Source organism: Octopus bimaculoides, chromosome 3 (assembly GCF_001194135.2).
Source record: "Octopus bimaculoides isolate UCB-OBI-ISO-001 chromosome 3, ASM119413v2, whole genome shotgun sequence".
NCBI lineage: Eukaryota > Metazoa > Mollusca > Cephalopoda > Octopoda > Octopodidae > Octopus > Octopus bimaculoides.
In genome coordinates, this window is record NC_068983.1 from 63,326,416 (window position 1) to 63,353,582 (window position 27,167).

General features: G+C 34.9%; 1 protein-coding gene across 2 annotated transcripts in view; it reads right to left on the minus strand.

The window, feature by feature from the left end:
• LOC106880771 (meiosis 1 arrest protein-like) overlaps positions 1–27,167 on the minus strand; it is a 147,285-nt gene that overhangs the window by 42,146 nt on the left and 77,972 nt on the right. For both annotated transcript variants that reach the window (XM_014930867.2, XM_014930868.2), the window contains exons 8-9: positions 7,034–7,113; positions 3,662–3,805 (exon numbers count right to left, since the gene is read on the minus strand). In XM_014930867.2, coding sequence (XP_014786353.1) covers positions 3,662–3,805; positions 7,034–7,113 — 224 coding nt within the window. The remainder of the gene's footprint in view (positions 1–3,661; positions 3,806–7,033; positions 7,114–27,167) is intronic.

Below are 27,167 nucleotides of genomic sequence, written 5' to 3' on the forward strand. Positions count from 1 at the left end.
GTGTGTGCGTGTGTGTGTGTGTGTGTGTGTGTGTGTGTGTGTAGGATTTTATATATATATATATATATATATATATATAAGGTTAGTAGAGTTAGAGGTTGGAATAACCATCTAAGGGATAAAAGTATCTGTTAACCCTGGACATACATATGCAAGCATATTATGCTCATAGATTAGAGGTAATAACAAAAATAAACATGAATTTATCAGGAATCAAATATGATGAATATAATTTTTTGAATATCAATTGCAATACCATATAACAGCTGTTAGATGGGATACAGTGTATTTGTACTGAATTAAAGAATAATGATTGATGTAAGTCAATTATTGTTGATAAATGTTTCTCCATTTTCTGTTTACTTTAAATTTCATATATATATATATATATATACACATACACAGTTTTGATTTATGTCCACTTTCCATGCTGCAATGAGTTGGGCAATTCAACATGATCCAATTGGCTCAGTTGACATCCCCCATTCTTCCAATGCCTCTGTTCTGGTTTGAATTCTATGGATCAATGCCATTCTTAATGCCAACCACTTTAAAGAATGAACTGGGTGCTTGTTTTGTGGTACTTCCACCATGTGTGTGTGTGTGTATGTGTGTGTGTGTGCGCATGCGTGCATGAGTATGAGCAAAGCAGTGGCCATGAACCTTTACAAGGCCTCTGAGACTAATGGGGTAGGGAGAGAGGAGACTATCCTCAAACTGGAGACCTGCTTGTCTCTCCACTCCAAATGTTTGCAACAGAGACTCCACTGAAGATACCCAAGACGTTAGGTGTTGGTGTTCAATCAGATTAAGTCTAGTGTTGGTGTGTATGTGTATGTATAATGTATGTATATATACATATGTTTGTATATAATTCACAGTTACTTACACAATACATCCTATATATATATATATATATCCATATAATGATAGGAATTGCATGTGTATTTGCCTTTATAAGTCTAAAATACTCATTCTATTGATAATCATCTAATCATGTGAAAAATTCCCCATAAGAGATTATTTGAAAGAATATTACAATCGCACAAATTTCATTCAAGTCACAAGAGAAATGATAACTCTTTTGTGAGGGTATAACTAAAAATCAATTACATTTGTATTTCTTTGACATTACCAGCATTGCCATTGTTGTTACCATTGTTCTCATTTTATCATTGATTCTTTCATACTTGCTTATGAAAGACAGCTCTGTCATACAATATAACACCCTCATAAAAATCTTTTGCCATCTTGTTTGTGAGGCTGCCATCTTGAGATCTGATCTGACCTTTTCTTTGTTGAATACCTTCATGTTTCCCTGCTGTGAGTTTATTCTTCTGTCAGTATACACCATTTTCTTACCTATTATCTGTACATGTAACAAGGATTGTCATCTCCCCTGCATACTTCAAATAATAACTTTCATGTTCAGGAACCTGCTAAGTATACCTGCACACCAGTCTTTGAGAAAGTTACTTTTACACATTACATTATGTTTCACACAGTTTTCTCCAGTTTCTGTAGATGCTCAACATTCAATGTTCACTTTTCACTTATAAAGGAGAGGTCCATTTACATTCACCAGAAGGAACTTTTTTCTAAAAGATCTTTTCTTTAGTTTATCATTACAACTATTGACCTAATATGTAATTACAATGACTTTGCCTCAAAATAACAGATTTGTATTTATTTTGAGAAGAATATTAGCTATAGAAGCCCCTAATCTTCCAAATAATCCTGGAGCTTCAACACTCATCATATCCATCCTGAGCAAGCCAATGATTATTCAGCAACAATGGCACTCACATCTATGTTTTTATTAGTTTTCATTAATACGTCAAACTTTCTCAACATTTCAGACAATGATCTGTCATATTATATCAGTATGAGAACACTTTCTTAATTTGGTTTTATCACATCAATTCAAGAATTCTTCTTTGACTGTCAGTACAACATACATTTCAACATTAACATTGTTGAGTTTTACATCGATCATAAGTAGTATTTCTTGGCCAATTTTGTAAAAACTTGCAGAAACTTCATTTTTACTTTGCTCAATTTCCTCAAACTATTCTGTAGATTTACCAACTTTAGGCGTAGGAGTGGCTGTGTGGTAAGTAGCTTGCTTACCAACCTGGGTTCAGTCCCACTGCGTGGCACCTTGGGCAAGTGTCTTCTACTATAGCCTCGGGCCGACCAAAGCCTTGTGAGTGGATTTGGTAGAAAGAAACTGAAAGAAGCCCATCGTATATATGTATATATATATATATGTGTGTGTGTGTGTGTGTGTGTGTGTGTGTGTGTGTGTGTGTGTGTGTGTGTGTGTGTGTGTGTGTGTGTGTATGTGTGTATATGTTTGTGTGTCTGTGTTTGTCCCCCCAACATCGCTTGACAACCGATGCTGGTGTGTTTACGTCCCTGTAACTTAGCAATTCAACAAAAGTGGCTGATAGAATAAATACTAGGCATCCAAATAATAAGTCCTGGGGTCGATTTGCTCGACTAAAGGTGGTGCTCCAGCATGGCTGCAGTCAAATGACTGAAACAAGTAAAAGAGTAAAAGAGTAAAAGGGTAATTTAAAGCTATTTTTCCCACATTTAATTTTACCAAATGCAGAGAATTTTGCTGGTATATGCGTATATTCACAAAATGAGATTCACACTTGTTTCCACCAACATATGTGACAGTGATATCATCAATATCACTCTTACTTCCGTTATTTTTTTAAACATATGAAATAAGGTAAGCTAAGGCACTTATTTCATAGTTCTTAGATAGATAAAAATCAAAACCTACCTCAGCATGGTTTTGAATTCAGAATGTAAAGGGCAAAATTAAATAATGATGATGATAACTATGACAACAATGACAACAATAACAACCACCACCAACAACAATAACAACAATGCCATTACTGCTGCCACCACCATGATGATTGGGTCACTTTTCATGTTAAGAACAATCAATTACATTGACATACTAAATGACACTTATTGATGAACGGATGAATGATATAGTTAACTCTTCAAATGATTTCCAAGCAGAAGATACAAAGGTATTTAATCTATAGCTTCCTCATTTCTGCAAATCTTTATCCCTTCTAATAACAAGAATAGTAATCTTTATCACTGGCATTTTGATACAAAGTTTGGAGCAGGGCACAGTGAATTAAAAATAAAAGTAATGCTTTCTGATTTGGCAAAAAACTATGCACTTTGAGTTGAGGTTTGGCATCTGTTTTACTGTTCCTGAAAGGATGTTAAAGTTAACACCAGTAAGAACTTAATTCAGAAAATAAAGGATAAAACTAAGTACCTCAAGGTACTTTGTCTGACACTGTCAAATTCATCATCTAGTGCACACCTAATTATTATAATAATGATTTAGAATAGTTATATTATGTCACATATTTTTGGTTAGTGCACATATGATTACAGTAACTTCATGGCTTGACTGGTAGTGATGATTGTCAAAGTCAACTTGTGGGATTCAAAGCGAGAGTGTAAAGGATGTAATTGAGTATTGCAAAGTATTTTGTTTGATGATTTACTGATCCTGCTATCCATCACCCTTATAAAAATAATAGTAAAACCGTCAACATTATCAGCAGCAATAGTTACAGAAATTAAGATACACTGAAGAATAATTTTCCAATCTTACCATTCCAAATATGAGAGATTCACACAAAGCCGAGGATGGTAATATTTGCTTGATGCAAACTATGATCAAAGGATGTGTTGTTCGCGATAAATTTGATCCTGGGGACAGCAAAGGCTTGCCACTTGTGTTATCCATACAAAGAAGCTGCATTTGTGTTTTCATAAATATTGATAAGACAAAAACCAAAGAAATTATTAAGACAAAATCAATGGAATTAAGCTGTGGAAATATATTCTAAGGTACAAATATAAACTTAATCTTTAACTTCATATGATATGTGTGTGTATGTACATATATATGTATGAATAAATGCATATATGCATGTGTGTGCATGTATGTATATATGTATATATGAATATGTATGTGTATATATATGTATGTATTTTAATAAACAAGATATATGTGTAAAAACTAACATTTCCTTTTTCTAAGCTGAGATTCGAAACCGAATCTAAGGATTCTCACTCATCTGATCTACCACTGGCCAAACAGACGTGAAAGAAATTTCTTTGTCCTGTTAAGAAGTGATGGATGGTTTTTACCTTCGACCTGCGACTTCAGCTGTGTCATTTAAGGTTCAAGTGGACAGAAGGCAACCTACATAGGTAGGAATTTCTGCTGTGGTATGTCTGTCCTTCTAGCTGTCATGACCATTATAAATACAGTAATCTGTCAAGGAATGGGAGTGAGAGAGATAGCCAGAGGCGAGACAGCCAGCAAGTAACTTCGCCAGTTAAGCAGGCAACAAAGAACCAGATATTCAGCATGAATGACCCAACACAGAAGTAGAAGCAGAACATAAACAGACACCACTGAATAATCAATGCACACAGACACAAAATATGTCCGGCTCTACCTCATCATATCGACACAGTATTTACCCTGTTAATTTCTTCTTGGTCAGCTCAAAGTAAGTTGGTAATGTCATGTAGTGAGATATTTGGTGTATACAACAAGTAAATGCAAGTGCTGTTTAAATAAATTATTTAAACTACAATCCAATACTTTCCAATTGTTTTACTTAGATGTCATCCACATGCCTATTTCACCTGCTACCTCAACATCTTTTCCTACACCTTTCCTACTACATATGTAAACAATCTCATACTTACTATGAAGGTAACTTGAAACTTAAAAGTTGAAATTAATAACAAATAAATAATGGTGAAATATTAACCAACTAATTCAAAGTAGTCATAGTCTCTCATTTAAGTATTGGAACCTTATAAAGTGTCAATACAATACAGATTTATTGTCTTGTTTACTTGAAAACAACATCACCAACACCACCAAAAAAAAAAATAGTTACAGGAAAGATTACATCGCATTTAGATAAATAAATTTTGAATATATTAAGGTATAGTATATTAACTTGCTTCATACACTCCATTGAATATGAATCTTTCTTTGCAGAAATACTGCATTTGTTTACACATGAAAAATTTATTCATAAATATGTTGTGTTTTATGTACTGGGTCTTAGAGTTATACCTTCTAACTGCTATGATAGAGTACTTGCAACAACTTTATTTTGCAATCAGTTAGATGGGAGAAAAAAAAACAGAAACAATATATAAGAAAAGCAAATAACATGTAATGACAGAAGCAAAGGAAATAATAGCCATTAAGTATGTAGTTATAGATATACTATACCTATGCCTAACCAACAAACTTACAATATACTGTACTGGTTAACCCATTACCTACCAGTGATCTCATATAAGATCACTTAAAAATTACAAATTTCGTATTTACACATATCTAACCTTTTTGCTATATCTACTAGGTATATTTCTCTGATATTCAAATAAGGTTTGCTAATTTTTCACCCAATATCTCGCTTATCTCTATTTAAGATGTTATTTTGAAATGTTATTTTGATCATTCCAGCATGTTTCTAAGACTGTTTTATGCTAGAAATCAAAGTTTCATAAAAAAATTCCAGTTAATAGAATTATGGGAGGTAATGGGTTAATAATAGCACAGTATTGTGAGTAGAACTATGAGTAAAATTATGAATCTTTGAAGTACTCTGATCAAGATATTACAATTTAAAACCATATTGATGTTCTCTGCTCCCAAGTTTGGGAAACCTGCAAGTTAGTTTCGTAGGTCATGGACAAACTACTCACATGAGTAGTTTGTTCATGAGTGGGTAGCAAGGAAATTAGGAGAAAACTTTGATAATGACAATGATATTTAGGATTGTGTATGCTATATTTTTTTACTGTTGAAGCTATCATGTACATTTATGTCAGGTCTGTGAGTAATTGAATAGGTTTTTTGCTCTGTTAGTATTTAATATCAGAATATTTAAACACCTTGTGTTTTGTCTCTGTGGCATGCATGCATTTATGCTAGAAATTTATATATACATATATATATCATAAATATACAGGGATTAGCATTGAGTTGCTTCTCCAACATACTGAAAATTTTAGAAATAGCAGTCAAAGAACTACTGATTCTAAACTACAAATTTTTCTCTAAGCGGATGGCGATATTTATGGCACACATAGAACAAAAAACCGGAGGGAAAAGCGTAAACAAAACAAGTCTTTAGTTAATTGGATACGAATCGTTTCATGGTTAAGCGAATGAAAATTTCACTATTCCGTATCCAATTAACTAAAGACTTGTTCTGTTTACGCTTTTCCCTCTGGTTTTTTGTTCTATGTGTGCCATAAATATCGCCATCCGTTTAGAGAAAAATTTGTAGTTTAGAATCAGTAGTTCTTTGACTGCTATTTCTAAAATTTTCAGTATGTTGGAGAAGCAACTCAATGCTAATCCCTGTATATTTATGATGATAAATGGTTTTACCGATAAAGGTTTTTTCATACTGAACTACTTGGCAAAATTGTTAATTATTAATTCTATTATTAATTGACGATTCCCTGCCCTTATTCTTGTATATTTTATATACATATATATATATGTATATTGTTTTACTTGTGAATTAACAAGGCAAGCAATGGTATCATGTAGGAGAGATCTCCACAATTATTCAAGCAAACCACTTGGGAATGTTGGTACTTGTCATATGAAATCATTGGTTCCCTTGTTGATACAAAATAAAGAATATTTATCCCACAATATGGAGTTGAATACACATTCTCACTATTTGATACTAGCATGTGTGTGTGTGTGTGTGTGTGTGTGTATTATGTGCAAGACAGCAGAACGTAAAGGAAATAGGACATCTCATTCTACTTGCTTTACTCTACCAAACACATAGACAACAATGCTATTCAGGTAACATGTCAGCTGTAACAGCTCATGCACATATCAAATTTTATGTGACTATTTAACACCCTACTATCATAAAAAAGAAACAAAACTGAGAATAAATATGGAAAATTAGTTACTCACATAGTGTTCTCTGAATGGAATATGAATGGGATTGATGATGCTAGTTAGGACATCACACTTTATCACCATAGGAATATCATCTATAAGAAAAGATTATGTCAGATAATTTATACATGAACAATTAATGAGACAACATACTTGATTTTGAACTTTAAAACCTTAAAATATCAATGTTTTTGAATGGGATACTTAATTTCTATCACCCAGTTAATGGTTACATATCCAACTGACCAGGTCATAGAAGTGCAATGAAACTTTTTCACATTTCATAGTAGAAAGTAACATCAAGAAGTAAACAAGAAGTGAATATAACAACATTTGTATGTTCTTAAATGGCTAAAATGATTCTTCTACAATGTAACTGCTTAAGCATACATACATTATGTATAGGAGTTACAAACTTGTGACATAGAGGACAACTGGGAATTCTTGTGGGACAGCTTGCTGAGTGCCACAGACCAAATCTGTGGGTGTTGCAAAGTCCCAACCAGACCTAGGGTAATGTGGTGGTGGAACAATGCAGTAGACAGGACCATTAGAGCAAAGAAACGGGTCTGGAAGGACTGGAAGAGTTGGGGTAGCAGGGAACTGTATCAGACAGCCAGAAGGGAAGCTAGGAGACAGGTATATCTAGCCAAGGGAGAAGCAAAAAAGAAGTTTGCCTATGTCTAGCAATGAGAGGACCAGAGAACTGAAATTATTTTGGATTGCAAGACAGTGTGTGAGAGAAATGTGTCCACATGGATGATGGTGCACTTGAATTTAATGATTCTGCAAAGAAAGAAGCTTGGAAATGCCATTGTGAAAGACTTCTGAATGTGGAGGATGAATGGGAGGACAAGAGTCTACCAAACATTGACCCAATTGAGGGACCAGCTACTCAAATCGACAGTACCTTGGTAGATAAATCAATTAAGGATATGAAAACAGGGAAAGCACTCGGTCCACTCGGAATCATTGCTGAGACGCTTCAAATATCTGGTGGTGTGGGTTATGGTCTTGTCACCCATATTGTAAATCAAATGGTTTACAAAGGAGTCATACCCAATGACTAGTGTAGCAGCACCATAATCAACTGCTACAAAGGTAAAGGTTATACCTTAGATAGAAATAATTACAGAGGTATCAAATTTTTGGATCACATACCTTACACTTGTTCAACTTTTAAAATTATTTCTCACAGAAATTCACCAAATAAGTAGAACATATTTTACCACACCGAACAACTGAGTACAGCCTATCCTATTTGAACAAAGAAATTCTCAAAATAACTTTACCTTCTTACTAAACTTTCTTTAAAGTTCAGAGGTCTTCCCCACTACTACTTCACACATCTATGCTAATTTGTCAAACCACATCACTTACTACTATTGCTGGTGTCACACTCTTTGCTGCTAATGATACTGCCAATTTCTACCAGGACAACTGTGTCAAACTCCTTCATACACCAAACTAGTCAACGAGGGTAAAAGTACATGCAGGAGTGGTGTTATGAAATCCCACCATCCTGAAGAAATCAGGAAAGTAAGAAAACTGTGGAAAAAGTACAATATCACAGTGGTTCTTCAGCATGACTGACATTGTATGGCTGAAACAAATAAAAGAAATAAAAGAAAAACACACACAGACGTACACATCATCATCATCATTTAATGTCCCTTTTTCCATGATGGTATGGGTTGGATGATTTGACAAGAACAGATGAGCTAGAGGGCTCTACTAGGTTCTATGTCTGCTCTGACATACTTTCTACAGCTGGATGCTCTTTATAACACCAACCACTTAATTGAGTGCACTTGGTGCTTTTTCTATGGCACCAGCACCGGTGAGGTTGCCAAGTACCCACAAGATAGATCCTTCAACTAAGCAGGGTATAGACTGGAGGAATAAGAAACGATGATAGAAGGAGAGGAGCAGGTGTCTTTCTGAAGAGGTGAATATGTGGCTTGCCCACCTGGAAATTGAGAAAGAGAAAGAAAGCAAGAAAGAAAGAGATGTGAGGTCCAGGTACAATGTGAATATGAAACAAGAGGAAGTGGGTTGAGTGAAAACAGTGTGTCAAATGACAAGAGATAAGGAATGAGTTTGAAGCAGGGGATAACAGTTCAGTGTAGGGGAAGTGGAGAAAATAGTGTATTGCAGGAGATTGATGGAAGAGTAGGTGTCAGGGGATGATTTCTGGAAGAAGGCTTTACAGAGCCTCAATTCTCCTGAGATGGACAGGGCTTCTTAAGCACAGTATAATGCCATTCATCTTAGTCCCTTGTTGTGTCTGTGAGCGTCAACATCTTGAGGTCAGTCTTTACCACTTCGTCCCATGTCTACCTAGGTCTATCTCTTCTATATGTTCCTTCCACATTTGGCGATTGATAATTCTTTATACAGCTGTCCTCATTCATTTACATCACATGATCCTACCAGTGCAGTCTTCTCTCCTGTACATCACATTGAATGCCTCTTATACTTAATTTTTCTCTTTGTACATGCACACTGACATTGCACATCTATTAGAGCATACTTGCTTGATTTCTTTCAAGTCTTGCATGTCTTTTTCATTCACAGCCATATAGCATTGCTGTTCATACATAGGCATCATACAATCTGCCTTTCATTCTGAGAGAGAGGCTTCTTGTAACCAACAGAGGTAAAATTTCTCTGAACTTTTCCCAGCCAATTAGTATTCTAGCAACCATACATTCAGAGCATCCTCCTTCACTGCTTATTAGATCACCTGAATAACAAAAACTATCTTCTACTTCTAGAGAGCCTCCTGGGCATTTCAGAACATGATGTATATACAAGATGTATGTACCAACTTCCCTTTTATCCACTTCTAAAATCATTTGGTTCTCTGGCTAACCATACAAACTAATAGTAACCATTTCAGTACCTTTTAATATGAACATTGTAGCAGTTAGAACATGTTACATCCAGCAAAAAGTATGTTAACTCGACGCATGAAAAACAATGTTAATGGTATAGTACAAGTACAAGTGCAACCATGTTGTTAAGTGCTTCACAACCATGAGGTTCTTCTTTTGATCTCACTCCACAGCACTCTGAGCATGTTTTCAACTGTAGCTTCAGGATGACTAATGCTTTGAGCTGATGGAATCTATATGTATCTATGTCTATGTTTGTATATAATGCTGCATTCAGTTATAGCTCTTAACATGGAAAGGTAAATGAGCCATTTCATAATTAGATATTGTTAAAACAAATGCTTTACTAAAATAAATACTAGAGTTGATGTGATTGGTTAAAATCCCTTGAAGATTGTTCTCCACACTTATCACAACCTAATGGCTGACACCAGTGAAAAAAAAATACAAATTTTGACATAAACTTGCAGAATTTGAATTATTAGAAATGGAGAACAAAGAATTTATTATCAGCACAACTGAATTTGCTATTATTGAAGAAGTTAAATTACAAAATTATTATTGTAAAAAGAATATGAATACACTATATCAATAATAGGCATGTAAACATCTTTGCTACTATATATTCATCTTAATCAAAATATGTCTTATGTAGTATTAATAATTTAATAATTTTCATGATATTCAGATGAAAAGAATAATAAAAAAGATATTTGCAATTATAATGAGAAAGCAAGAAACTCTATAATGCACTCCATTAGCAAGTCTAATTTTAATGATCAGTAAATATTTTTGAAGAAAAAAATATATCAACTGATTGACACAACTAACGGCATTTCAAAATACAATAAAGTTATGTAAATTAGATGACTATTTTGATAAATTATATTACAATCTTGACATAAATCTAGTTCAAATATATTATTTGTTTCTTGAATTTCATGTTTTTTTCCAGTTGTTTGAAAATAGTATATAAAGAATGTCAGAAACCATACTTCTTAAAAAAACAGATGTAACAAAAAGTTGATGTTACACCAAAACACAGGACATGAATTTTAAAAAGATTAGAACACAGAGGTGATATAGCCTGTGAGAAATTCAATTATCTTATTGGTAAGCATCAAACAGGCAGCAAAACAAACATTCAATTCTCCAGAGACACAAACACTTGAATGAAATTAGTAACCAATATGAAATAAAGTGGATTTTTGTCTACGAATTAATCATGTTTTATTTATTTCACAACAATGATTATCAAGTGAAATATACATCAGAGATGCTTTCCTACACAGAAACTACAGGGGTTAAAAAGAAATATTGCAAGCTCTTCTTCTGGTGGTAACTAAAGTTATTAGAAACCCTTTCATATCATCAACAGATAACTGAGGGTCACAGGCATTTTGCTTCTGAGCCTGATAGCTTTGCCTCAGCAAGGCAGTGAGGACTGAACTATCTTTTGGTTGCATTTTCTTGTCAACCACAAACACCTTGAACTGGTTTCTGCTGCCATGCCTATCTTCTTGGTGGTTTTCTTCATCACTTTGCATTGCAAACCAATCTTCTGCTGGAAATAGCATGCTAATTATGCTGGAAAGCTGTGGCAGCCAAATTTAATTGGGAATGAATCAATGTGCAATACTTTGAAAGGTACCGCATCCAACAAGTTTTCTTTCAGTTGGTGAGAAATGTCAAGTCTCTCTTCCCACAATTGTTCTTTTTGCACTCATGAATAGCAAGAACATGTTTGATCAGAACAACATTACTGCTCCCTCTTCTGGGAAGACAAGTCTACCCTTCAGGATCACTTGCATCCTCTAGTAGAAAATAGGTCACCAGCAATTGCTTTCACTTTACAAGCCTTGTCACTTTCCTTAAGAATTTGATACACTTGAGTAGTGATAGCTACTGTTTATCAGCTTCAACTCTCTGCAAGTCCATCCATTTGGATTTACAAAAGGAGTTTTTATAATGTCTCCTTTTGTATCAGCCTTTTCCTGATGCTCTTGGGTATCCAGTTAAAGTGTGATTCAAGGTGCAAAGAGTAGCTCCACACTATGGGTCTTCTGTCTTTTGTCATTTTTTAAGGTTATATGGTCTTGGTAAGAGATCAGTGATGGCACACAGAAGACACGATGATTTTCCCTGGTCAGCTTCAGAATTTCCTCCAGGACAGTGGGCACTTAAGTGTCTGGTCCCACTGTCTTTGGTGGACAAGCTCAACCACTTTTGCACAGTGATCTTCCTCAGTTCTAGCAATAGGTTTGTGACCACCCAAAAGTACTACAAATATTGAGCAACCTGTTACAATGCCCTTTTCCAGGCTCTCCCACCTGGTGGGGAAATTTCCCACAGTGAATCTACCGAGAATCTAATCTTCAGTAAATTTATATGTGACATTGATAACTTGACTGCTACTGTTGGTATTTGGTAGTATACCAGTGCACTTTAGATTAGCTAGTGGAGCACACTTGAGTAAGCTTTGGCAAGATCTAACCATACTACCGTATATTTCTATTCCACTTACCTCCTTAATGATGTGGTTGATTGCTGATGTATGCTCCAAGCATCCAGAGTAGCTTGGAATTCCCGTTTTGGACATTTGTGTTAATGTACCCATTGGCCAGTATATATACTGATCAAATGTTCATTTAATGACATTTAAGCATGAGTTTAGAAATGTAAGCCCATTATATATGGCATTAATGTCAATTGATTGCTAGAAAAAATGGTGAGGGCGACTCTTTTAACCAAAACTTTAGCTATTGTAGAAATATTTAAAATACTAGCTCTTTCATATGAAATAGAATGGACGTTATTACAAATTAAAGAAAAATAAAATGAAACAAAGCCATAACAAAGTTTGTACATATTATTTTAAAGTCACTGATTTAGTATCTTCAACTCAAACTCATGTTTTAAACAAACATTGTGCCATAGAACCACAAACACACCTCATACACTGACATCCAGCTTACATGGTAAGCCTCACACAACCACAAAAGTATCTCTTACACTAAAAACCTTGCTCAATGCACATCACACAACTACAGACATCTACACTAACATCATACGTAATAGATACAAACATCTTTTCTACACAGTGACACAGGAAACTTTTAACAAGTTCACACATACCAAACACCAGGGACCAGGTCACTGAACTAATGATGGAGCCACAATGTGGGTCACTTTAACTGCAAGAAATAGCAGCAAAACCACTCTAAAAAGCACATCCTATAGTCTTAAATAAGGACAGGAGATTAAATGATATAGTCCTACACACCCATAAAAGGATAAAAATGAGCACAATGTGGATGCCTTTCACCACAGGTTTGTTTCATCACGATTGAGACTGAAGCTAAACCACAACAATAACATGGTTAGGACTCTTGAAGTAGTGGAAATTTAGCAGATAACAGATTAATGAAGTAATGTGAGTGAATAGGAGTAATGATGAAACTGTTCATGATCATTCCAGAAGCTGTTCATGATCATTCCAGAACTGAATCAGTGATTTTGTTGAGAGAAATATAGCAAGAGGTTTCATAATGTGTATAGTGTGGGAACCATATCTAAAGTTGTTCTTGCAATATTATTTCAAAACATGAATTAGTGAGATGGATTCAGATACCAAAGTGATGAAATAAATGTTTTTAAATACTGTCAGTTGTTTTGGCAATGCATCTAACTTGTTCCAGAACATCGTTAATTATGACAGAAATGTTACGTCAAATAAAATGTGTATTTAGGGACAATTCATTCCAAAACCATAACCAAGTACAAAAGTTTACACTCCAAAGAGCCCTTTAAAAAATAAAATGTAAGACATGGGCCCTCAGTGCAGAGAACTTGCAAGAACTTGAGAGGAATGTAGCTAGTATGCTCAGATACATGTGCAACACCAGTGTGTATATAGAATGCGCAAATATGTTGGGAGAAAAATTAAACATAAGATGAATCAGATGTAGCATGTAAGAGAGAAGACAGTAATGGTTAAGTCATGTGAAGTGTATGGATGAGAAATATTATATTAAAAAAGTGCCAACTGATTAAAATTGATGGAACAGGTGGAAAGGTAGGGACCAGGAAGGTGTGGGATGAAGTGGTGAGGATTTATCTCAAGACGTTGAGCCTTACAGAGGAGATAACAAAAGACTGAAATATCTGGCGATATGAGGTTCTCTAGAAGACCTGCCAAAACTGAGTTCTAGAAGTGCACACCTTATGTTGAAGCACCCCCCCCCCCCCGAACCAAACTACCTTTCATATGCACAACATTTACCTCTCCCCAGTGACACTCTTGCAGCCTACCCCATTTTGTCCTTTCTTTTTCGTATCCTCTCCTCCACAATCAACAGTATCATTACTATCCTGCTACTCCCCACCCCACCTGCACTCTTATGCATTCTTCTCTCTTCCCCAACTCATGGCTCATCAGTCATCACTCTTTAATTTGACCTGATTTTTTACAGAGACTGCCTCTCCATCCCCTCATCTACTTCTCATAGAATCATGCAATACCCCACCTACCCACTTCCACTCACTTGGACACCTTATTTCCACTATCTTTTGGCAACTCTTATTGATCATTCACTCTCCTAGTAAATGTGAGTAACCATGTAGCTCTTCTACAAAAATTACCTCTGTACCCCACCACCACCACCTCTCTTACTTTAACTCTTCATCCCTTAACATAAAGCTGATTCCACCCTCCCTTGGGGTTCATAGTTTTGCAAGCTGCATGGCAATCTCAGTAGCGCTGGAGGTATTAATGAACAGAATGAAAAAAATAATAAATAAGAAATCCATATCATTCTATAGATCTCTTTTTCTCTCTCTCTCCCTCTCCTGAAGATATAAAAGCTAATGGATACTGAGATAAATATTTATGAAACAAACTGGTATTATTCTACTTCATAAATAACAATAATGTGTAAAATGAAAAATACAATTAAATTTTTTAAAATAATTAATTAATCACTAATTAAATCCATGGTCAGTTTCATTCCTAGTGATATATCATTAGATTTACTTTTGGTTTGATACATATAATTAACAGCTTACATATATTTCAACACATGCATATGCACAAATGATTAACTTTAAAGAAAGAAAAATAGGCAAAGTTTGGTGAATGAAAAAATTATAAATTAGCAATTTTAAAAATTACACAATTTCTCACTTGAGTTTGGCAGGCTGTTCAGTCAAATTCAAAGATAGCAAGGTGGCAGAGGAGAAAAAAGACTGTTGATAAAAAGAGAAGTAATTTCTAAATTTCTGAGATCTATTTTTTCTACAAGAGAACAGTCTGTTACATGTATTATAGAAGAAAAAGCAGAAGTAGAAGGTTCTTTGATCATTTTTTTATGGAAATTATCTAGAGTGGATTACTGCAGCCTATTTTTCTGAACAAGTAGTGCAATGCTTTCTCACTTTCTCAGAAAATAGTTCAAACCTGACTCAACATCTTCTAAGACAGTGTTGCATTCTCACAATTTCTAAATTCACATCAAAGACAAAAAATAATCATTCTTCAGCTCCTTTGAAATACATATTCTTTTTGTCCTCTTTTTCAAAGTCAATGTAACATGGTACCTATTGGTTGACAAAATGATGAACTGAGGTAATGTAATATATTATTTTTTACACAAAAAATAGCAAAAAAATTCCTTTGCTGACACCTTAGCTTATTTACTTCTATATTATAATCTCTGAGCCAAAGGACCTGTAAACATTTAGATGACCTATTTAAAATTGTAACCAAATTTCCTCAAATTACATTCAACCATCTTAAAACAGGGTAAGAATATATTACATTAGATTATTCAGTTCAGGATACTTATAAGGTGAAGGGATAGTCATACTGTTGACCATAAATCTTCTCAATCAGAGATGTAACTTGGAGTTAAAAAAAAAAAAGCCTTTAAACTTGCAATCTAAGGACAAATAGTCCAATACCTTACCCATTCAACCATTTTGCAATTGTCCATAATAGAGTGGTTATCACTCTTGTATACATAGTTTAATATATTTGATATCAGGGTGCTTTCTCATTCTACTTCAGATAAAGCTATTCAATCACATAATCTTACACATCTAATAACTTATGCTAAATATATTTTTCTGTAAGTGTTATATTCAGTCTATGCACACTATCTATGGTTTTGTTACCAACAGAAATAGCAGATATCTCGGTAAATATCATTCTTGTTTTAACACCAACTTTTCCATGCTTGCCATAGGTCAAATGGAATTTGTTAAGGTAGATTTTCTTAGGCTGTATGACGTTCATATCACTAACACTCACCTATTTCTAAGTATGGTAATATTTCCCCATAGCCAGACATGTGTTCACAAAGATTGCAAATTATGGACATTGCTTGTATGACAGTGATGCTTCTTTATGACTTTCATGTGATATCAAGACAAGGAGACATAAACACACTCACACAGGTGCATAACCACACACATATACATACACACACATGTATACACAAATTATATTATATTGTAGAAGACACTTGTCCAAAATGCCACACAGTGGGACTGAGTCTGAAACCATGTGGTTGAGAAGCAAACATTATGATCACATACCTAATTTAACCTCCATTCACATGGAAAATATACAAAATACCTAATCAAAGAAATAAAAATATCTTTTGGCATCTTTTGGTTTAGTAAATCAAACATTACTTTATATATTAATAACAACAGCAACAGCAACACCAACAGTGACAGCAAGCATTTGCAATTTAAATCAAAACAAATAAGATGTCTGAAATAAGTTCAAGATAACAATCATCACAGAGATTTGAAAGAGAAAAGTATACAAATCTCTACTCAAGCTAGACATGTCTTTCACAAATAAATACAATTTAATCATATGGAAATTACAATAACCTGAGGAATAGTAGAAGATTTATACTGAGATGAATAGATTTGCATTTATTTGGATAAATATTATGAATTTTTGTATATTTTTAGGTAACATAAGGGGATAAAGAAAAGTATTAACAACTTTTCTTCCTGAAAAGTTCCCCATACTTTAGTAAAAAATTATCAAATTATTTGGCAATATAGTTCTTAAACATAAAGATACAAAGATAATATCTAAGATATCATCATTGGAAGCAGTGGCAGAACCATTATTGCTGCCCCCCCCCTCCCACCCCTACATGCATGAAGATAATCATCATCACTTCAGAGTCTTGTTTCATGCTGGCAGGATCTGAATAAGATTGTCCTACATCAACAGCAGTAGTATTGTTATCATCGATGTTGTTTTATTATCATCGTCATCATCATTGCAAAAAGTTCTATTCTAACAAGTTCATTTAATGCACAGTGTTTTCCTCATTAGCATAAAGCATATAGTATAAATGAAATGAGATATCAACAAAGTAACTTACTTAGTTTTCTATGAAGAAAGTGAGAATTTACAATACTCATTTGTCTAGCAAACTATCTGAGAAAATTAACTCTGACTCTAGCCTCTATACCTGAGAATTGATCCCTTCACTTCTTCCTCTTCAGTTTCCCTCTTTGTAAGCACTTACCACTAACATCACACATTATTCTGTTTTCTCCAGCATGCAGGTAGGGCATTTGTCTGGAGAAAATTTGCCTCAACAAATTCTGTCCAACACATGCAAGCATGGAAAAGCAAACATTAAAATGATGATGATGATGGTGATGATGATGATGTTGATGATGATGATGATGATGATGATGATGATGATGCACTAACCATTCACCTCCCAAATCATACCTGGGCTATTATATTTCCTATATATATTTCATGACATATTCAACATTAAACCACTGACTCAGCTTTTATTTCATGAATATTAGCCTTTCATATCCAGTGAATGACAGCAAAAGTTCTTCTCCATGTTGGCACATGCAGAAGCATGTCTATGTGCATTTGCTTCAGTATGAGTGTGCATACATACAAACACACACATACATATATATACTATTTATGATATATATATATATATATATATATGCATATAAATATGAGCTGCAGCAAAAATTTTTATCAGTGAACATGTTGCAGTTTCTAGCAATAAAAATGTTGACAGAATATTACAAATAAACGTTTAAATGAAGTTGACAGTTTGTTTTTTAATAGCTAACTTCTGTCTTCTACACTGCAATTGCTAAATATATATCATTATACACAATACATACATATATATATATATATATATATATATATATATATATATATATATATATATACACACACACAAACAGGCGTAGGAGTCACTGTGTGGTAAGTAGCTTGCTTACCAACCACATGGTTCTGGGTTCAGTCCCACTGCATGGCACCTTGGGCAAGTGTCTTCTGCTATAGCCTCAGGCCGACCAAAGCTTGTGAGTGGTAAAGGAAACTGAAAAGAAGCCCGTCGTATATATATGTATGTGTGTATGTTTGTGTCTGTGTTTATCCCCCCAACATCACTTGACAACCGATGCTGGTGTTTATACGTCCACGTAATTTAGCGGTTCGGCAAAAGAGACCGATAGAATAAGTACTAGACTTCCAAAGAATAAATCCTGGAGTTGATTTGCTCGACTAAAGGCAGTGCTCCAGCATGGCCACAGTCAAATGACTGAAACAAGTAAAAGAGATAAAAAAGACACACACACACACACACACACACGCACATATATATATATATATATATAATTTAAAGGAAAACCACTATTAAATAATTCAATAAAGAAGAACTCAACTCACACCCTCCGGAAAACAAATATATCACAAAAACCTTACTCAAAAAATCAATAAAATACAAGAGGAATAGCTAGTAAATGGTATAAAATGATTACGCACGTTTCGTGGCTATATTTTCAAATAGATAACCAATTCAATTAATAATTCTGTTAATAATCAAATCAATCTAGTTAAATCTATTCAAAAATAGAGTCACTCGTAATTTATTCGAAAAAATAGCCACGAAACATGCGTAGTCATTTTATACCATTTACTAGTTATTCTATGCCACATAGAGTAGCAAATCTTGTGCTCCTTGAGGGTTACAAAGCAACTTCACTAATGGTGGTACTTTCATAAAATGCACCCATCTGCTCTATAAAGTAGTTCACATATAAGTAGAGATTATGCAATGTTGAGTGAAGCCTTCAAATTTGTTTTGTCAAGGACATGTTAATTTCCTTTGTACTGGTAGCAGGATAAATTGCATCAAGTATATATACTTAAACTAATTGATGTTAAGAAAAGCATCCAACTGGAGAAATAAAGTCAAAAATAGAACATACAAGCCACAAATGCATGCATGCATGCACGTGCACACACACACACAAGTGCATACATGCACACACACACACACACACTTTAACTCTTAATGCCAGTTCACTTTGCATCCACATTCCTAAGGTTGATATCAATGCATAGCAACTTTGGCTAGTATTGTAGTCTCATGTTGACCAAAGATTTGAAAGGAAAAAAATAATACATAGATAGAAAGTGCATGAAAATTTTGGTGGTGGACCTAATCTGTCCCTCAGTTTATCTGCACTACATAGTCCTTGGATGCCTTTAATGAACCAAGTCCCCAGTATAAGGGTAACTAGAACCTGATGTGCTGCTTTCTACAGCAGCGATCCATTAATCATTGAGCTAATTAGAGATTTTCTGTATAACTGTTTAGCATGCTAGACTTAGTAGCCAAATCTCCCTCAAATCATACTCAACCATTGGAAAAAAGAAACAAATTGGATATAAAGCCTACAAGAGTGTAGTTCAGCTGATACATTGGTTGACAGCCTAAAGAGACAAAAAGGAAACCATGACTATTTACTGAGCCTTCTCTATCATCACCATCGTCATTTAACGTCTCCCTTCCATACTGGTACGGATTGGATGGTTTGACAGGAGTTGGCCAGGCAGGAGCCTGCACCAAACTGTGTCTGTTTTGGCAGGGTTTTTATGGCTGGATGCCCTTCCTAAAACCAACCACATGACAACCTCTTTGAATTTAAAGAGACTCCTCCTTCTAGGGTCCAAATGTACTCTTGTTTACCTTGCCAAATTTTATGAGTGGTCATAATTGTTTAGAATCTATTACATAGACAACAGGAGATAACTCTAACTTAGAATATTTTTATAGATACCGACTTTTCTTGTTATAACTGTATAATTCTTATTTATAAAGCAATCTACAAAGAACCTAATCTATGACAAAACAAAGCAAAACAAGCGTATCAACTTCACTCAACTTTCTATGTGATATATTATCCAATATATTTACCCAACAAACAAACAAGACATAAATTTTGAAATATTTGGACAATATGTTTTATTATTGTTGTTGTTGTTGTTATTATTATTATTATTTATATTACACATTGACAATAGTTAAGGGAATAATGCCAAAACTAGTGCTCCTTTGGAATTAATTATTCTGTTGATTTACCATAATATTTCATTGTAAAGAAATCAGTTTATAAACAGGCAATATGAACGAGAAACATTTCTACAAAACAAAAAAAAGAAAATTGTAAAATAGGGTCCAAAATTACAATAATTGATCACTTGAGAGCAATTGCTTTTACACGGTTTAATAAGAAAAAATATTCTATAATGGCTACATAAATATTGGCTATTAAAGGACTCTAGAGGAGAAGTTAAAAATTTACAATGTAAATTATTTCCTTTGATTTGTATTTTATGAAACAATACTTAGATATTTTACTTAAAGCAAGGAGAGAAATACACACACACATGCGCATGTGCACGCATGCTTGTGTGCGCATGCCTGTGTGTGTGTGTGCACACGTGTGTATGTGTGTGTGCGCACGCATGTATGTGTGTGTGCACATGTGTGCATGCATACGCACGTGTGCATGCATGCGCACATGTGTGTGCACATTTGTTTCAAATTCACTTCTCTAAATTAACATGAGTTTGGTTATGTTTGCAGACCTCTGATATTTGCAAATGAATTGCTGATCGCTGGAATTGCTTGCACAAGAGTTTACATTATTCTTTAAAACCACTGTAACTTTCCTGTTTCTGATAATTCAGTCTTAAAGTGGGAGTGGTATCTATGTTCAGCCACAGAACACGAGGAAAGCAACAGAGTATGCCAAGCAACACAAGCCCTTAAGAAGAGTTTATGATTATAAGGTTATTTATCCCATCATTCTATTTCTTTCTTTCTCACTCACTCTGAAGGATAAAAGGCAAAGTCAACTGTATTGGGATCTGAACACAAAGCATGCAGAAAGGACATGAAAAATTGAAACACTTTGTAGTGTTCAATCATTTCTGCTTCTCTAATGCCCATCATTATCATCAACATTTTAACCCTTTTGTTACCATAGTTCTGTTGAAATACACTGCTTCTGTTCTAGTGAAGTTTCAAAATAATAAAGAATTCTGCAAAATAACTTCATCATTATGACATTGGTGTTTGGAACATAGATTAACATGAAATTTTGATGGAGGATTTAAAATTTTATCACTTTAAAACAGGAAGTTTGACTCATAAAATGCAAATTTTCCCATGTTGTTAAAGATTCAACCTGTTATCTGTAGAACAGAGTTATTTAAATTGCTACTTTTCATCAACGAGACCCATCATACTAAAACTTTACTTCTTTACATGACCTCTCTCAAATGTTAACTGAAAGGCACTCAGTACATTTTGTTGTATAAGAGGAGGGTCTTTATGCCAACAATAAACATGTACTGGTTCAATTTCACTTCTTTTATTATTATTAGTCAACCATTAAGTATTTGACCAATTACTTAATCAATTGTTTGATTAATCATTCAGTCTATCAGTAAATCAGCAAGTTTCCTCAGAGTCCTTTTGTTGTCATTCCCAACCTCATCAATGACGTTGCTGGCATAACTATGGATGGCAGCAGATCTCTCCTATTCACTGTATCATCTGCCTGTGTAACTAAGGATATATTGTTCCTTTTCCACACAACCATCTCTTTGGCATTTATTATCTGTCTTACAATAATGAAGAATGCTGTTAGACCTATCTGCATTGAATTTGTACTTAATACACTGTTCCATCACTTAATCTTACCATTGTCCCTCTCAGCTAGTATCTACCACTTGTATTTTCCCTCTACTGTACTCTCACCTTCTATCACTATGTTTTTCCCCATCAGAGTTTTGCATTCTCCATCAATTTTTTTCTATTCAGCTTCTCCGTCTATGCTTTGAGTGAATATACTCATGAATGTGTACTAAGGACTTCAATTTTATAAGGTACAAGACAACCTCATTAAGCTGGTACTAAAATTAAATTCATTCAGTACACTCTCTAAAGATGCTGGCAATTGAATGAAGATAATTTTTAGTCTTGTTGAGTACATGATGACTGCTTCAATACTTGTGTCACAATAAAGTATACCCTGTGCAATCTGTAAAGTGGCTAGAGATAGGAAGTGAGACATACTCTTTGAGCCAGACAAGAGGGTAGAAATTCTGTATTAGAACTGACTGGGACTGTGACAACCTGTTGACTCCATGCTAACATAGAAAGCAGATTTTACTTGATGATGATGATAATCATGATCATGATATGTATGCAAAAAGCATCCAGCCATAAAAACCATGCCAAAGTAGACATTGTAGCTTGGCACAGTCCGCGAGTTAGCCAGCTCCTGTTAAACAATCCAATCCATGCCAGCATGGAAAATGAGCATTAAAGATGATAATGATGATGATGATGATGATGATGATGATGATGATGATAATGACTGCAACATTTATGCACGCAACAATAAGCAGTTCTGTACCCTATATTTCTTTTAATGGGTTTAACTTTATTTTGCCTTTGATTATTTTTGCCCTCTTCTGTTTCTCATGTTGCTTTGTCTTTCAAACTTTCACCACCTGGACAACATTCATTTTTAGACCAAGAAAACAAACATTTTCAACAGTACCAAGACAAATCTTTACACATAAAAAAAAAAAAATCAGCAGACATGAACAACACAATTAAAAACCTTAAAACTTTATTACAAACACTAGGTCACAGAGTCTTTGATAATCAGTCATAGCAACAACTGTATAGTTTTGAAAACAAAATATTCCTCTTTAGGACAAGAGAATATTTCAACCTTGATCAGTTGTAGATCCTAGAATTGTAGAGCTGTAAAGTCCCCAGTCTTTGTGCATATTTTTCCTAACATAACCTACACAAAACTGAACATTAACTACATCAGTTTCACTAGTCTTAGAGGGCTTTGAAAGTGATGGGTGTTGTCATGCCTCATACCAAGAGATAATAAGGTAAAGAAAGGAGAAACACTGAATCTATATCCTTTCAAATACATTTATTTCTTCTTTGAGAAAACTCTTCTGAAACGCTTGAATTCTCTCTCAACCTTAGCACACAGATATATTCCATTCCATGGAAGTGATTTTTTTTTTGTATATTCAAACTACAGTTCATTTTCTTTGACTTTGTTCATAAACTTTTAGCTATCTATAATATCAGTAGATTTTAAATCTTTATAAAACAGATTCTAATAAGAGCCCAATATGCACATGTAGAAAGAATATCCTATCATTTGGTTAAATTAAATCTCTTAGAGCAATGGAAATATAATGGCCTGATTAATGTGAGTTCAATCTTAAGTCCAAAACATGAATTAATAATTCATTAATAGTAAAATGCATAAAAGGAAACTAAGAGATTCAATCTGCATTAACTTTCTGGATTCAAAGTTTTTCTGACTATCCTAAGTCAACAGAACAATATATCAACAGCAGTTACATAAATGTATATATACTATATGTGAGTGAGTGTGAGTGTATCTGGATGGCATGCATCATCATCGTCATTATATGTCTGCTTTCCATGCTAGCATGGGTTGGACGATTTGACTGGGGACTGGCAAACTAGATGGTTACACCAGACTCCAATCTGATCTGGCAGAGTTTCTACAGCTGGATGCCCTTCCTAACGCCAACCACTCCAAGAGTGTAGTGGGTGCTTTTTACGTGCCACCAACACAAGGGCCAGTCAGGCAGCACTGGCAATGGCCACGCTCAAATGGTGTTTTTTTACGTGCCACCTGCACAGGAGTCACTCCACTGTTCTGTTCACATGCCACTGGCACAAGTGCCAGTAAGGTGAAGCTGGAAACGATCGCGCTCAAATGGTACTTTTTACGTGCCACCAGCATGGGAGCGAGACCGCTGCTTTCGCAGTGATCCCGCTCGAATGGTGCTGTTAGCGCTCTACTGGCATGGGTGCTGGTCATCAAATTCATGGTGGAAAACTTCATTTCACAACCACATGGTTTCTGGTTCAATTCAACTTGGTGTTATGTACCATTTGAGAAATAATTTGACTGGAATTTGGCAGACAGAAACTATGCAGAAGCCTCTCCCTTTCTCTTCCCCCCACCCCTGCACGCACACACACAAATATAGATATATAAAACTGTATATAAAAGCAGATTAATATTAAACTAAATGATTACTCAATACTTTTTATCATACTACATATTTATTACTTTTTATTAGGAAAACATCAATATGACTTTGATGTTTCAGCTTACTCGCCTTCATTGGAAAGTGATTTACTTTGATTCTTTTTTGGAGCTAACTGGTTCTTGACAGATGTTCTTTTAGGTAAATGGAGCAATGTAATAGTTATTAGGTATGACTTAAGTAGACAGGGGAAGTATTTTGTTGTGGGACAGAGGAGGATAGGAAGAACATATGTGTTTGAAGAGTGTGTATTGATAGAAAAGTATGTGAGTATTATTTTGATTTTTATGTGGGAATGTTGTTTAGGATTCAGTCAGGTAGGGAAGTAAGAGTCTGAACAAATATATGTATATGAGATGAGTGTGTGTGTGTATCAATATCATCATCATCATCATCATCAACAACATCTTTTAACGTCCATTTTCCATGCTGGCATGTGTTGGACAGTTTGACTGAGGAGGACTGGCAAGTCAGGAGGCTGCGCCAGGCTCCAATCTGTTCTGGCAAGGTTTCTACGGCTGGATACCCTTCCTAATGCCAACCACTTTGAGAGTGTAGTGGGTGCTTTTTACATGCCACAGGCATGGGTGCCAGTCAGGTGGCACTGGTATTGGCCACGACAACGATTTCACTTGACTCAAGAGGTCTTCTCAAGTACAGCATATTGCCCGATGATTAAAGGGTACTTTTAAACAGGCCCGTTATGTGACACTGGCATTGGTTGTGGATATGAGCTCACTTGACTAGTCAGGTCTTTTCAAGCACAGCATATCTCCAAAGGTCTCGGTCACTTATCATTGTCTCTGTGAGGCTCAACATTTGAAAGCCATACTTCACCACCTCATCCCAGGTCTTCCTGGGTTTATCTCTTTCACAGTTTCCCTCCACTGTTAGGGTTTCACAATTGTCGTCCAATGTGCCCGTTGAAGTTGCCAGCCACAAAGAGAATGTCTCTTGTCATTTGCCAATGAGATAGTTTGCAAGACAGTGTCATAAAATCGATCTTTCTGTTCATCAGGTAGCTAAGATAATGGTTGCTAATCATGTTGCAGCCCTAATCTAAGCTTAAGTATACTTTGATTACCTTATCAACCCATTTCTCTGCAAGGAGTATACCCACACTGCCAACCCTGTCAGTGTTCCCTACCCAGAAAATCTTATACCTATAGTTCTTTGCCTGTGAGGAACCTAGAAGAGCTTCCTCTCCACCATGAACAATCCAAACTGATTCACATTCTCCAAATACAATCAAGTACAATGAAATTTTGTAAAACATTCCAAGGATTCTCCATTTGAGGTTCTTGGACTGAATATAGGCTCACAGCCTTAAATACATACAAAATATACACACATTTACACACACAAACAGTAATATAGCATCCATAGTATATGAGAGCAAGTTGACCCACACACACATGCATACATACCCATATGCACTCACTAACCAATTCAGATATCCACGAACCCCAAGAGTTGTCTTGACTTAAACAAAAGTGCCTTGCCACTTTGTTAGTAACTGGCTTAAACTCTGCAAAGAAAAAAAAATTGTATCCCTAACACGCACACTCACACACGCACAGACACAGACACGCACACACACACACAGACACACACACACACACACACACACACACACACGTAACCTGTGTGGTTCCATTTTGATTACTGTAAGATTGATTAGATTTTGAAAATTAAAATAACCTTCATAAAATAGGCCAACATGTTTAGCATCAAACACATTTATTGATGAATATTATGATGATAATCAACACATGAACACTCTATACCAGCGTTTCTTAACCTGGGTTCTGCAAAAAGTCCCTATGGGTTCCTCAAGAAAGAGTGAGATATGTTAATGCTAATTTCATGATCATAATATTACTATACATGCACATTCCTATCTAACCTATTATGTTATCAAAAAAATATAACAACCATTGAAAATGAAATCCGTGTGTGTTTATCTAAAGTTTGACCTCAAAATAAGTATTTGACAGGCACAGGTTTCACATTAGGGAAGCATGTTTCCCTTTATCAAATGGCTTTGAAAGTAATATTTCCTTGTACAATTTATTGGTTAACAGTACATTTTGACTTGATTTATCGTTTGTCTTTTCAACATTGCCAGTAAAGGATAAATAAATAATAAATTGATACACAATTATCTGTCTTTCTTCTATTTACATTTATGCATTATAGGTATATGATATTGGTTACTTATGTTTATTTTTTACGTCTAAGTTTAGATTTTTTTTCTTTTTTTTTTGCGCGTGAATGAAACTCCATGATGAGGTATCATAAATGAGCAGTATGAATCTTACCTAGCATAACCAATAAATTTGATAAAGAAGTATTAAGTTTTTCTTAAGCCAATTATTAATATTCATCATGGCATCTGATGTGGCTTTTTAAACCAGACAATGTTTTGAAAAGACACTTACAGAGATTGCATATCTGATTCGGACTACCAAGAGATGGTGTTAAGTTCTGATCTTTGTGGATCTTAAAATGTCTTTTGAAGTCTCCATCAGATTTGCAGACCTTCTCGAATACATTGCATTGAAAGATGTGCACAGACATATAGGCTGAATAGTTGGTGGCGGTTCATTTTCCATGGGTTCACTAATGGGATGTGAGCCCAGCAAACGAAAGGCATGGTCTGCTATGAACTGTGCACACAAAAAGGTCATTGTGATTCACCTTCTCAGTATGTATATACATATAATCGATATATATATATATATATATATATATA